This window comes from Varanus komodoensis, unplaced genomic scaffold, assembly GCF_004798865.1.
Source record: "Varanus komodoensis strain SLA01 unplaced genomic scaffold, ASM479886v1 scaffold37, whole genome shotgun sequence".
In the NCBI taxonomy this organism is placed as follows: domain Eukaryota; kingdom Metazoa; phylum Chordata; class Lepidosauria; order Squamata; family Varanidae; genus Varanus; species Varanus komodoensis.
The window spans coordinates 4,342,891-4,356,407 of NW_025335889.1; the positions used below are offsets into that span (position 1 = coordinate 4,342,891).

At 42.1% G+C, this 13,517-nt stretch overlaps 1 protein-coding gene across 5 annotated transcripts in view; it reads left to right on the forward strand.

The window, feature by feature from the left end:
• Positions 1-13,517, forward strand: part of STK4 (serine/threonine kinase 4) — a 79,535-nt gene that overhangs the window by 13,820 nt on the left and 52,198 nt on the right. For all 5 annotated transcript variants that reach the window (XR_006415686.1, XM_044440247.1, XM_044440248.1 and 2 more), the window contains exons 4-9: positions 684-798; positions 1,627-1,791; positions 3,346-3,513; positions 5,238-5,375; positions 6,340-6,468; positions 8,303-8,489. Coding sequence is in view for 4 of the 5 variants with exons in the window: in XM_044440247.1 (XP_044296182.1) it covers positions 684-798; positions 1,627-1,791; positions 3,346-3,513; positions 5,238-5,375; positions 6,340-6,468; positions 8,303-8,489 (902 nt within the window). In the remaining variant the exon portion in view is untranslated. The remainder of the gene's footprint in view (positions 1-683; positions 799-1,626; positions 1,792-3,345; positions 3,514-5,237; positions 5,376-6,339; positions 6,469-8,302; positions 8,490-13,517) is intronic.

Here is a 13,517-nt window from a genome sequence, read left to right on the forward strand (position 1 = left end):
TATCATGGGGCACTGTTTTCTTTTTAGATTATCATTGCTTTGAAATAAAGTTTCAGCTTAATTTGGGGTGTGGGGGTTGCCTCTACTTATGAAATTTACCATTTCCAACTAGCACATCGTAGTATATTGGTCAATTATTAAATAAGTTTTCTGAGGTAGTCCTGCATAGTGACTCTGTAATGTCTTCTAGATGACTTGATTAAGCTGTTTTATTTGCGTGACTTTTTATTGCTTGCATTTTTGTGAAGTGTGTAAGGGCACAATCCTGTACCTGCTTCAAGCAGTCTAGATGGCCATAGGCTAGATTGTCATCTAAGCTCCAAGTACAGGAATGCCTTTTCAGTGATTCTGAAGCTGTGATTCTGACAGCAAAGTGACCTCACCACCAGTGTGGCTCTTTCTGCTTGGACTGTGGCTTCAAAATCACAAGTGCAACGTTGGAGCTGAGGTGGAAGAGTGAGCCTTCCCTTCAATAGGAGGAGTCCCAGCAGTGCCTCAACCCCTCTTCTTTGTGAATAGGGGAAGAAGATACAGATGGCCAAAATCATCTGTTTATGTCTTTGCTGAGTGGGAAAAGCTTGATGGGATGCCTGTAATCCTCCAGGTTAAAGACACATATTGGATGGTGCCTGAAAATGTATATCTTGTGCATTTCCGTAAAATATTCTCTTAATTTTCCTTAGTCCTCACGTAGTGAAATATTATGGCAGCTATTTTAAGAACACGGACCTCTGGATAGTCATGGAATATTGCGGTGCCGGATCTGTGTCTGATATTATTCGACTGCGAAATAAAACGGTATGTGGTCATTTAGCATAGGTGGTTGACATTCTGCCTATTAAAGTTTCAAAGGGTAATAGGATATTTTGATCTCAAAAATACTAGATTTGATACCAAATGCCATGTCGTTTGCTGGCTTTCTAGTCGTTAGCCTGATGCGTATGTGAAACTGCACAAATGTTCTATTTCTTTTCTGTGTTGTCATTGAGATGCGACAGCATCCGTATGCAGTAACCCTTTCCATGGTGGATACAGCTGTGCATGGCAGTATTACATTTGCACATATATTAGGAACCATATAGTAAGTGTGTACATGATTGCAATTGAGTGCGCTAGGATGCAGCAGGATATATTAGTCGTCAGTTACTTTAGAACAGCCATCCTCACCTTGGTGCCCTCCAGATAAATTGGGTTGCTGTCTGGAAACACTGGGAATTACAACCCAACAAATCTGGAGGGCACTAGGTTGGAGAAGGCTAATGTAGAAGATCCTCGTGGCTTAACCTTTCATAGTCAATAGATTCAGCAGAAGAATGGTAGTTCAAATGTCTGAGGACTGGAGGGAGAGTGGGAACCACTGAGCATGAGAGGAGGCAAGGAGGTGCTGCTGCTTTTTAATGCAAGTGAATGTGATGACCTGGTTCTTATAACGAGTTCTGATCATTGTGTCTAAATAATATTGGCAATGAATAAGTTTGTTGTAGCATTCTTCTAATAGGGTGGTCTTTTTATATTTTTATGGGACTTTTTATATTTTTATGGGACTTTTTATATTTTTATGGATCTTTTTATATTTTTATGGCAGCAGCAAGCTGTTACAGCTAATTAATAATTTTCCTTTTTCAGTTAATGGAAGATGAAATTGCTACAATAGTACAGTCAACACTCAAAGGACTTGAATACCTGCATTTCATGAGGAAAATACACCGTGACATCAAAGCTGGCAACATATTACTCAACACTGAAGGACATGCTAAACTTGCAGATTTTGGGGTAGCAGGCCAGCTTACAGTGAGCAGAAATTACCTATATATTTATTTATTTTGATTGATTTTTGCGATTCGGTTTACACTTGCTGAGCCTTATCGTGTGACTGCCTTGAAAGGGACTTCTGCAGAGGCCGGGAGGGATTTGCACAGATCTGCCATTTGGTCAGTTCTTTTTCCATGATTGCATACATTATAACAGAGATGGGCTACTTGTAGGTCAAAAAATCTGGAGCAGTGGTGGCGAGCCTATGGCACGGGTGCCACAGCGGGCACACACAGCCCTCTCTGTTGGCACGCAAGCCAAGTTGTCCCAGCATTGCCCTGGCAGCCAAGCATCGAATAACAGCGCATAGGGGCCATGCGCATTCTCGGAAAGGAGAAGTGGTACCAGGCGATGACGTCACAAGCCTCGACACATTAGCCGCAACTCGTCTGAGCAATATATATATATTTGCTTGGACTGGCTGTTTTCCGTTTTTATTGCAGTGTTGGCACTTTGCCATTAATAAGTGGGTTTTGGGTTGCAGTTTGAGCACTCGGTCTCTAAAAGGTTCCCCATCATTGGGTTAGGGTTAGAAAAACAAGGTGTCCTGGCATGATTTTAATGGTTGGAATGTGTTTAGAATGGGCAGAAAGGATGAGCTGTGCAGAACAAGCTACTCAAGGAAAGCTTTTTCAAAGTCGCCCTCTTTTCAGTGGTACTTTAGCCCTATATTAGGGTTAGGCGTGTGCACCAGGGTAAGGTTAGGCCAGTGGTATTGAACCTATGTCACGCATGCCACAGCGGGCTTGCAGAGCCCTCCCTGTTGGCATGCGAGCCAAGTCACCCCAGCATTGCCCTAGCAGCCGAGCATCGGATAACAATGCACATAGGGCCCATGTGCCTGCTTGGAAAGGAGTAGTGGTGCCGGGCGATGATGTCACGAGCCACAGCTCATTAGCCACGACTTGTCTGAGCTTTCCCATGGCTGGTCCATGCACTGCCAAGGATATAGATAGATAGATAGATAGATAGATAGATAGATAGATAGATATATTTGCTTGGACTGGTTGTGAGTTGTTTTTCTAAACTAAAAGCTCAGTTTTCAGGTTTTATTGTAGTGTCACTTTGCGATAAATACGGGTTTTGGGTTGCAGTTTGGGCACTCTCTCTCTAAAAGTTTCGCCATTACTGATCTAGAGTATTATAACTCCCACCAGCTTTTGCTAGCATAGTGTTGAGGACTGATGGGAGTTGTCCATCCCTGCATTGCAGTGCCTGTGTGAGCAGTCCTCACATATGGTGCTAGTTGACTTTCTGGCTGCAAATGTGGCTTTGTATGGTTTTCAAGTACTCTCTTGGTGATCTGAACCAACTCTGGAGAGACTGATTTTCTATGACTGTTAGCGTCATTCTTTTGAATATCCATATTTAATTTTAGTCCATTTGTGTTGACCAGAATGATTAGGAGGTGATGGTGTTATTTAATACTGCCTTTAAAATACGATATTCTACCTAGCTGTAGAAGTGTTCTGTTTCTTACCACACCTTTGGTTTATTAGCTTGCTCATTTTTTCTTCTTTTGCTTGTATTTAGGATACCATGGCGAAAAGAAACACTGTGATAGGGACTCCTTTTTGGATGGCACCTGAAGTGATCCAAGAAATTGGATACAATTGTCTGGCAGACATCTGGTCTCTGGGCATTACTGCTATAGAAATGGCTGAAGGGAAACCTCCGTATGCTGATATTCACCCAATGAGAGTAAGTATTGGGCAATCACTTCACAATTGTAATGCACTAAGTAGATTGAAATCCAGTTCTCATGACAGTATGTCAGTATTGGACAATTAGGCTGCCACAGTTGGGAAGTACAAATTCATTATATACTAATGACTCCATGCACACAGGGAAGAAACACTGCTGATCGTGTTTAATAAGATGTGTATAATACAGTGGTGCCTCGGCTCACGAATGCCCTGGTTCACAACCAAATCGGGTCACGAACAAAAATTTCATGAAAATTTTGACTTGAGTCGTGAACTCTGCATTGGGTTGCAACCAAGATTGCAGCCATCTCCCCACCCCCCTGAGTGGGGAGATGGCCACGATCGCAGTTGTGTTTGTGCAGGAAAGACGTGCATGATCACAGGCACGCTCCTGCAGGAAAGACGGGCGCAATCTCGGCCACCCCCCCATATCAGCACGATCATGGCCATCCCCCCCCCCCCCACCCTAAGTGGGGAGATGACCACAATCGCAGTTGTGTTTGTGCAGGGAAGACATAGAGGAGCTGACAACAGAAGAACTTGCTGAACTCCAGAGTGAGCAGCAGAAGGCACTTGCTGAGGAGGATTCCACTGAGGAAAGGAAGACAGGGAGGAGGTTAGCAGTGATGTGATACAATCCATTATGTGAAAATGGAATGAGTGCTAGGATTTCTTTGAGAAGCACCACCCCAACATAAGTGTAACGAACAGTGTTGAATCTGATGAACGATAACGTGCTCTCTCATTTCCGAAGGGTTATGCAGCACATGAAAAAACAAGTGACTATAGACAAGAGTTTTCACCAAAATTGACCCTGTAGCTAAGAGGCAAAGAAGAGAGGAAACCCCGAAAGAGATCTCCCCAATATCCTTATGGGGGGGGACTCTCCCTCAAAAGAATAACCTCCCCCCCCCACCTAGGTTAGTGGTCTCCACTGTACTGTACAGTACTTTGTTACTTTGTTTCAAATTTTTCTGATTAAAAAAGTAGTTACCTGTATTAACCTTATTTTCATTGAACCTTATGGGGAAATTTGACTTGGCTCATGACCAAAAATTGGCTCACAACCACATTTGGAGGGGGCTGAACGGATTAACCTTATTTACATTGAATCTTATGGGGAAATTTGACTTGGGTCACAACCGGAGTCGTGGAACGGATTAAGTTCGTGAGCCAAGGTACCACTGTATATGGGTGCATCTATTACAGGAGTGGGCAACTTGTGGGCCAAGTCATTCAGAGGACCATGAGTCATCAAGCCTTGCCTGCTCAGTCAGTGGTGAGGGATAATGGAAATTGTTAGCCAGAACACCTGGAGGGCCAGAGCTTGCTCACTCCTGAACTATTGGCTCCTGTTAACTCCTGTTCAAACATGACTTTTTTTTACCACTTTCACCTGTTCTTAGGCAGAGTACAATTTTTGTGGGGTTTCTTGAAGAGTGATACAATCTTGGTTGGCATGTGGGTATAAAATGCAGCACCCATGGGAGCTGGTACTGTGCATCCCTAATTTTACTGGTGGGCCTCCTGGGGTGGGGCGTTGCTGGGGGGAATAGGCATGCTCAGGGTTCCATTTGCCACTCCCTGCACAGAAGTGTCAGTGGAGCACTGGCCCTTTGGAGTCTTACAAGTAACTCCTCCAGTATGCTAAGCCTCTCTTTTCTCATAAGAGGAGCAGAGGGTGTCTGCCTGTCTCCCTATCTATATTGTTGTTTGCAGGCCATTTTTATGATTCCAACAAATCCACCTCCAACGTTCCGAAAGCCAGAATTATGGTCAGACGAATTCACAGATTTTGTCAAGCAGTGCCTTGTGAAGTGTCCGGAAAAAAGAGCCACAGCCACCCAGCTGCTTCAGGTCAGTGTCTGCTGAGTTGTAATGTAAATAAACAAAATGACCCTCCTTCCCCCTTTGCCTCAGTTGTCAATATAACAGGTGTTCAGCATTCCTAATGGTGTGCTTTGGAATGCCTGGTTTTTATACATTTATTGTATATAGCATTGCAATTATATCCTGTGTTCTTTATGATTACAAGGAATACAAAGTGGCCCATACGATCCATCTGTCCTCCAGTTTAGCCTGGCAGCAAACCACTGAAGTGGATTAGACTGAGAGTCAGTGACTGGCTCAGAGTCATCCTGTAAGCTTCATGTCCAAATAGGGACTAGAAGCCAGCTCTCCATGTTCAATACTCTGTTATGCCACCTTATGCTAAGCACCTTCACCAGCTTTTCTAGTTCACCCTAGACATTAGGTTTGTTTCCTTCCCCCTGTGCTAAGATGCACATATGCATGTGTATATAAATATGTGTCTCTCATATTTTTATTGTGCATCTCTTTTGAAGACGTTACATCGGTACAGCTTTCAGTGTATAAATTGAAACTGTCATGCAAACAAGTGAAGTCCCTTCTTATGCATGCTTATTCAGAATTAACTTCCGCTTAATTCACTGGGGTCTCCTTCTCAGCAAACATGCAGAGGATTGTTACTGGCAGATTCAATGGAGCATTTGGAGGTCACACATATATATATCTGAACCTGAAGCTCTGATGCTGACAGACTGGGCTCTATATACTGCTTACTTGGCAAGGGTAGTTCTCATGCATTCTAGGCTACTGAATTATTCTAACATAGTGCGCTGGAATCTCCTTTGCCTTATGAATTGCACAGATGGACTAGGACTGACTTGCCTTTGATTAAACCTGTTGGTTTGCCACCAGCATACCTATTGGATCAACAGAAATAAAGTGATAATTGTAGCTATGGAGTTAAGGCTTTTAAATTTTAGTTCAAAGTTCTTAATTTTGATATGTGTTTTAGCATCCATTTGTAAAGAATGCCAAAGGAGTTTTCATTCTGCGAGACCTGATAAATGAGGCAATGGATGTTAAACTGAAAATTCAGGAAGCTCAACAGCGTGAGATGTATCACGATGATGAAGAAAATTCAGTGAGTACAACTGCTCAAACCACTACTGTTCTTGTAATAGCACAGTCAACTTGTTTCTTCTGGTTCACTGTTTATAATTCTTCCATTAGAATTTTTTCAGCCTGGCACTACATTTCCTAGATAGACTTTTTTTTAAGAAGCAGGCCAGCAAGATAAACTGTCGCTCTGCCCTCTCAAGTGGTTGTGCTGGACTCCTCTTTCCTTTTCATTGAAGCTCTCAGTTCTGAGTCACCTGCTTTGTGAGGAAGAGCAGACCGCCACCTGTTCTGCAGCTGATGTGTGTCAGCCAGGCCCAACAACCGCAAAAGTATTTTAAAGTGACAGTGGCACTCACATATTCCACTTGCATTTCCAATGATCTCTTTATTGGGGGAATTTCTTAGACTTTGGGCCAGTCAGAAATGAAATAATTTTAGTAGCCATTTGGAAGTTTTAGAATAGCCATTTCCTACTTGGTTACTTTTAGAGATTTTGAATCCTAAAACCAAGCATTCCTCCTATTGGTCATGCTGGCTGGGACTGATAGCAGGTGAGGTTCACAGTATTTGGAGGGACCCAGTAGAGAGAAGGTTTAGATAAAACTATATTGTCCGAGATAAAGGGATTTTTCTGAAACATGTCAGAGCAATACTTTAGCACAGCTGTCTCTTTCTGGTCAGATGGCTGGTTTTGTTGTCTGAGCACTCCCCAGGCCTTTCCTGCCACAGCAGAAGTGACAAAAGGCCTGTCCTGTAAAGTTAGCTGTGTCTGGCTACATTACAATCGTTTCCAAGAAGCTCAGAACACAGGCATCAGCAGCTTGTCAAAGGTCCTCTTCATATACTATAAACAGCCTGAAGGAAGAGGATTACCCTTCCTGGAAGTGATAATTTTATCTTGTAACTAAAATCTGTTGCCTGGGTTTGCTTCATTCCTTCTCTGTCCTAATCCATTTTCCTTTTGTATTGTCTTCTGGATTGTAAACCAGAGGGCAGAGGCTGTCTTACTGTTGACCTCTGTAAGGCATATGCTCCTAAGAGTCTTTGATCTGAAGAACCAGATGAAAATTAAGTCCCTCAGTTTTTCAAGTGCTCTTAGAACCAAATGTAACATATGCAATATAACAGCCAAGCAAAGTAACTTAAAATAGGCTATTTTCTTAGAACTGAATGGTGGTGGTTGCTCTTAGAATGTCTTGGAATTTCCCTGTAAAGTTAAACATAGTGTTTAGCATCATTTGGCTGTTAGGCAGCATATGGACTATTCTTTGAAGCTGAGAATTCTGATTAGATGCAAAGCTAAGATGACAGTTTTGAATAAAATTAAACAAATATTTTGGCTTTTCCTTTTTCCTATCCTGGTCTCTCTCCAAGGAACTTGAAGAAGCATGCAGAGTCACTTTTGGCAAATACGGCATGAGTTCAGGACATTAACCAATTTTACCATCTTCTCTGGTGCTTTCTTTTTATATTAGCTAAAATATTGGCTTCTACCATAGCCTTGATTTTAGAGGTTAATTCAAAACAACAAGAGCATAGGATTTCAGTAATTTGCTCTGTAGTTACATTAAATCATCTCTATTTTTTTCAAACAGTTTAATCTTATATAACTTGTTCCACAGTTTATTATTTTTAAAGCTTTGCAATGTTCCTAGTTCATCTAGCATGTGATACTTCCACTGTGACCAAATACAAGGTTTCATTCCATGGAACAGGTTGTGACTGGATGCTGGAGTAGAATCACATTTGTCAACATTACATGCCCTTTTCATCTTTATGGACATAGTAGCAGAGAGGTGCTGTTCTCTTGCTTAGAGTAACTGATTCAGAAGTATATCTCTTGCATCTGTGTTCAGGAAGAAGATGAAACTGATTCTAGGACCATGGTGAGAGCAAGGGGACAAGAAACTGGAACAATCAGAGCTGCTTGTGGAATGAGTGATGGCATCAATACAATGATAGAATACAATGACACCTTAGAGTCACAATTGGGAACAATGGTCATAAATACAGAAGATGAGGAGGACGAAGGGACAATGAAGCGTAAGTGCCGCAGTTGTAGCAAAATACAGTGCAATGCAGAGATGTGTATGCTTTAGGGGTTCAGTGGAGGGAAAGTACTCTCTAACAGGTGACATTGCCAAAAATATAGCAGGGTTGCAGGATTTCTTTCAGCCCAAGGGCTGAATTCCAGTTTGAAGGTTTTGGGGATGGGCAACCCAAAAATAAGAGGGGTGGGGTGAAAATGACATCATATTTTACTTAAAGCTCTTGTTGCCAGTCATTGCACCTGAGAAAGAGCATTCCGACCTTTTAAAATGGGAGAGACCCTATACAGAAGGTGGCAAACTGCCAAGTGATAGCTGATTAGGGGAAAGTGGGTAGGGCAAAGGGAAGAAGGTATAGCTGTCAGGAGAACCCTGGGGAACCATAGTGGGACCCTGAAGGGGCTGGATTTGGACCATGAGCAAAAGGTTTCATACCCCTGAAATGTTATAATAACCTACCAATTTTGTGCTCTTGGTCATTTTTCTTGATCTTTTTTTCCTGTAAGACCAGAAGGACTTAATTAGCTTTAACCATAGAAGAACAGAATTGCTCCAGAAAAACCAAGTTTTTCCCAGATACTGTTAATCAAACTGGGTTCTCAAACTGTTCCTTTTCATCAAGGAATTGTTGGTCTCGGTCTCCTATGAATTACTAAATATTACCCCATTGGACTAAATCAGCTGTTTATGCCATTTTCTTTCTTGATCTTCTATTTTTTCTTGGTTTCATACATCAGTATGCCATGTGGGCCTACTGGGGCTTTTGGGTTATGTTTGGGTTATGAACAGAAACCCACCAATGACAGGGGCCAAATTTGGAGCATGTTTGTTTGAAATAAGAGTGAGAAGCTTCACCCTAATCACAGGCTGAGTTCAGGCCTTTTCACATTGGGACCTTTCCTGTAGTGGAGCTTGCTGTTGCCATCTCTCCTTGCTCTCGCCCCTGCATCCTGGCCCTGGCCACATCCTTCCTCAAAATTTATCAATCACTTGCAAAGTTTGAGGCCTTTTTCTCTGGTGTGTAGGATGTGGCAGTATTCAAAGTGCCATGGAACCTGAGAAAAGTTCTCCAGAACATCTTAAGCCACAGAAGTGTGGGAAGACAAACATCCTTCTAGCCTCTCACCTTCTTCCATCTCCCCTTCCTGCTACCAGAAAAAGAGAAGAGCTGGACAGCCATCAGAAAGCAGGAGTGAGTGAAGTGTTCCAAAGGGTGTCTCTAGCTGCTGCTCTCTGTTGTTGGGCTGCAAATGCAGCTTGCTGCCTCCTGGCCATTGTTTGGCTACACTGCTCTGATTCACAGTAGCAGGAAGCTGGGGACATCAGGGTTTGCACAGAGATAAAGGATGCTGCTGTATATAAGCTGCTGGTTGCATCCCCAGCTTGATAATACGTTGTGACTTTTGCCTGATTCATTTGGGGAAAGGGGAGCCAGGGGAACACCGCCAGGTGATGAAGTGCAGGAAGAAGTGCTCCTGATGACATAATTCAGGGTTCTGAATTGAGATTATTTTCTTCCAAGGTATTTGCTGGTTTCTTGGGAAGTGACTTATCTTGGCCAGTCTGAATTGAGCAAACCCCCACTGGCTCATAACTTCATGCAGAAAGACGTTCCCTTGAAATGAAGGAAACTTTCTGAAGCCATCTGTGGGTTAGCCCTAGGGTCAGAGGAAAACAAAACGCCTTTGAGTATGCTCTATCAGCTCTCGTGCTTTCAGTCAAAAGGTTTCCCTGCTGGGTAGAAGGCATAGAACTGTGAACTCCATTTTTGGCATATTATGGTGGCAAGAGGAGGGACATAACAGAAAAGAGATCTTTCAGAGGTGTCTTCCATCTGTTTCCTTGCATACTGACAGTGTTGAAACACAGGTTGCTTCTGGTAGGATGTAGCCAGGTGATACAGACAACTTCTGTATCAATGAGTACTTCAGGATTGATTGATTGATTGATTGATTGATTGATTTAAAGCTTTTATAAGCCATCCTATTATATAAAAATCTCAGGATGGCGTCCAATGTTTAAAAGAACAATTAAAACCACAACAATTTCTAATAAATAAATTAAAACAGAATAATATATAATGCGAAACAGTAAATCACAAAACAAAACAAGAGAGACTGACGTTAAAAGTTGATATATGATGGAGTTGAGAGGGTGTTGCCAGTATTTCCTGTGCCCCCAGCAATGATGATCTAATATATGTTTGCATAGGTTATGTGTCTGCTTGGAGTAGTGCCATGTCATTTGCAGAGTAACCTGCCTTGTATATTTTCTAGGTACAATTCACAGCAACCTTCCCCAGCCTTATTCCCTAGATATGAATTACAGCAACTCCTGTTATTCCCTTCTGGGAGGAGCAAGGCTGGGGAAAACTCACTACAGTTTTAATTGAGGAATGTAGGCAGCTGCTGTACTGAGATAGCCCTGGTTTGCATATAATACTAATCATGGATTATTTATCATGGCCATCTTAAGTAGACAACCAACAATCAGTGATGGGATGTTCAAACTTGTAGGCTAATTGTGGTTTATCCTACAACCAGAATGGACTGTATCCATTCAAGCTGCAGGTGTGAGATGCCTTTATGAATTGCTTAATTTAAAGAGATTTCTGAGCAAAGTGCAAACATACCTCTTGAACCAGAAGATAAGATTACCTTCTAGGGAATGCCTGTGGGAACAGATAATAGACTTGACAAAATTTAACCAAGAGGGGGAGCTCAAGCACAATTTTTAGTGGAAAACTAAGTCGGGGAAATTGTGTAGCACACCGGAATGTTCTTCCATCTCAGTACTAGCATTCTGTTCTGGTGATACCAGTCATGAATAGTAATTGAATTTCTTCCATACATTAGTTTTGCATAAGAACCAGTTGGGACTTCAGAAGCCCCTAAAATGAATGTGACATGAATGAGAGATGTATTTAAAATGTCACTGTCATGTTGTACAACTATATTCATCAGAGACATTTGTTCTGTGGCTTCCTCTTTGCCTTGATGGCAAACCTAGATTTATTAATTGTCCAGGAAACCAGCATGCCAGGTAAGTATTTGTATGATGCACAACCATTACTTATCCAAGGTGAAAGAAATTGATCATGTGTTACCCTTTTGCAGGAATGGAGAACCTCTGGCCCTAGGGCCAGTTTGGTCCACTGCACCTCTTTTGGCATCAAGGAAAGAGGGATTCCTATGGTGTTTCTGCTGTGAAATCCCCTGTGTGCCACTCCCATCTGTTGAGTGGCTGAGCAACATGTTGTTTTGCCTCCACTGCATCCTTCCCCATGCACAAAGGTGCAGGAGTAGCAAAACTGAGTCCCCAGCAGTAGGACCAGCCAGAGGAGTTGCAGTTGGCTCTTTTGCTGGGGATGGATGAGGCCTTTAACAACACGTTGCTGTGTGGAATTCCTCCAGTGTAGGCTCTGTCTTCTTTCAGAGTAATTTTCCCTCCCTACTCTTTTTACCTGCCATTCTTAAAAGTCCTTTATTATCTTGCACACTTTTCTGGGTGCCAGTCTACCCTCTGGCTTGATCTTGTTCCCTTCTGCATTCTTTCCTTGTTGTGTTAAATAGTTTTAATGGTCTTTAATGTGATTGGTGTCTGTTTTAAAATCCATTCTCCAAATTGCCTAAATGGGATATAAACATTTTTCTAAACATTTACAAACCTCTGTGAAATTCAAAGCACCCGTTTTTATGCTCCTTTCCCTAGTTTCTTATGTGGAATATGTTGTCCATCAAAGGCAATCAAAAAATGCTGTGGTTGGGAGAATGTTCGTGTTTTCCTGCTTGCATTACTCTACCTTTCCCTTGGATTCGGAAGTATGCAGTGGAGTCTGTTCCATCTGTTGGGCTGCATGGCCTATCTGTAGTTCAGACACTCAGCAAAATTGTTGGGAAACCAAAGTAAAGCTTTGTGTGCTATTACTGCCCGACGCAGTGAGGAGGAAGGTTAGTAAGACAAGACATAAGACAGACACAGGAAAGAGGAATGCAGAGAGATATGTCTATATATGATATAAGACATGACAGTAAGGGAAAAACAAGTGTGTGTGTGTGTGTGTGTGTGTGAGAGAGAGAGAGAGCGCGAGAGCGAGCGAGAGCGAGTGCACTGTGCTATGAAGAGAAAATAAAGTATGTCAATGGAGTGTCCAGAGGGAGTTAACAGAATTACTGGGTTCACACAGCATGATAGGCCATGGTGGTCTTCTAGTCGGAACTCTGCCAGAGTGGTTTGTGCATGGTTCACGCTTGCTGCTGGATTCAGAGAACACAACAAGCCACCACTGGCTTATTGTGGCTTATTGCCTGGCTTATGTGTGTGTTGCGTTTTGGAACCCAAATGAGTTTAAAACAACATTATGCTGAGATGCTCTTACAGATTCTTCTTTAAACTGGAGATGCTGGCAATTGAGCTTGGAACTTTTGGTATGCAAAACTGATTCTTTTACCATTAAATTGCAGCACACCCCATCACCACATTTCAATAATCTGTGTTGATGACCATTGTTAAAATTGCTCTAAACTACTTGTTACACTTCCATACTCAAGTCTTACAGGACTGGATACTCTTGCCATGTTAATTTCTTTTGGTATAATTCTTTTTTATCTAGGTGACTTGTGCCATAATCCTTCTGTGGAAGCTCTGCATCCCTGTAAATTGCTTCAAGTGCTCTATCTATTACCTACAGTAATGTTCCTTTCACATTCAGTTAAAATTGATTTGGCTTTATCAGCCTTGAGTAGAATTCTTCTGAGGAAAGAGTTTTAATAATCAGTTTAACTCAATAGTATTTTAAATGCAGTGAAATTGAGGTCATTAATATCATCCAAGTGGTACCTATTTCATGACTGGTGTTACAGCTGGTGAAAAGGAAATTACTAAATTTAAATTATTTTTGGGTGTGCATGTCAGGTATTATAGGGTAGGATTTTCTACATCCCCCTCCATTTAGGTGGGGGAACCTAACATTCGCACATCAGTTTTTGTGTTCTGTGTCTGAAAGAAATTCTTTGAAGCGGAG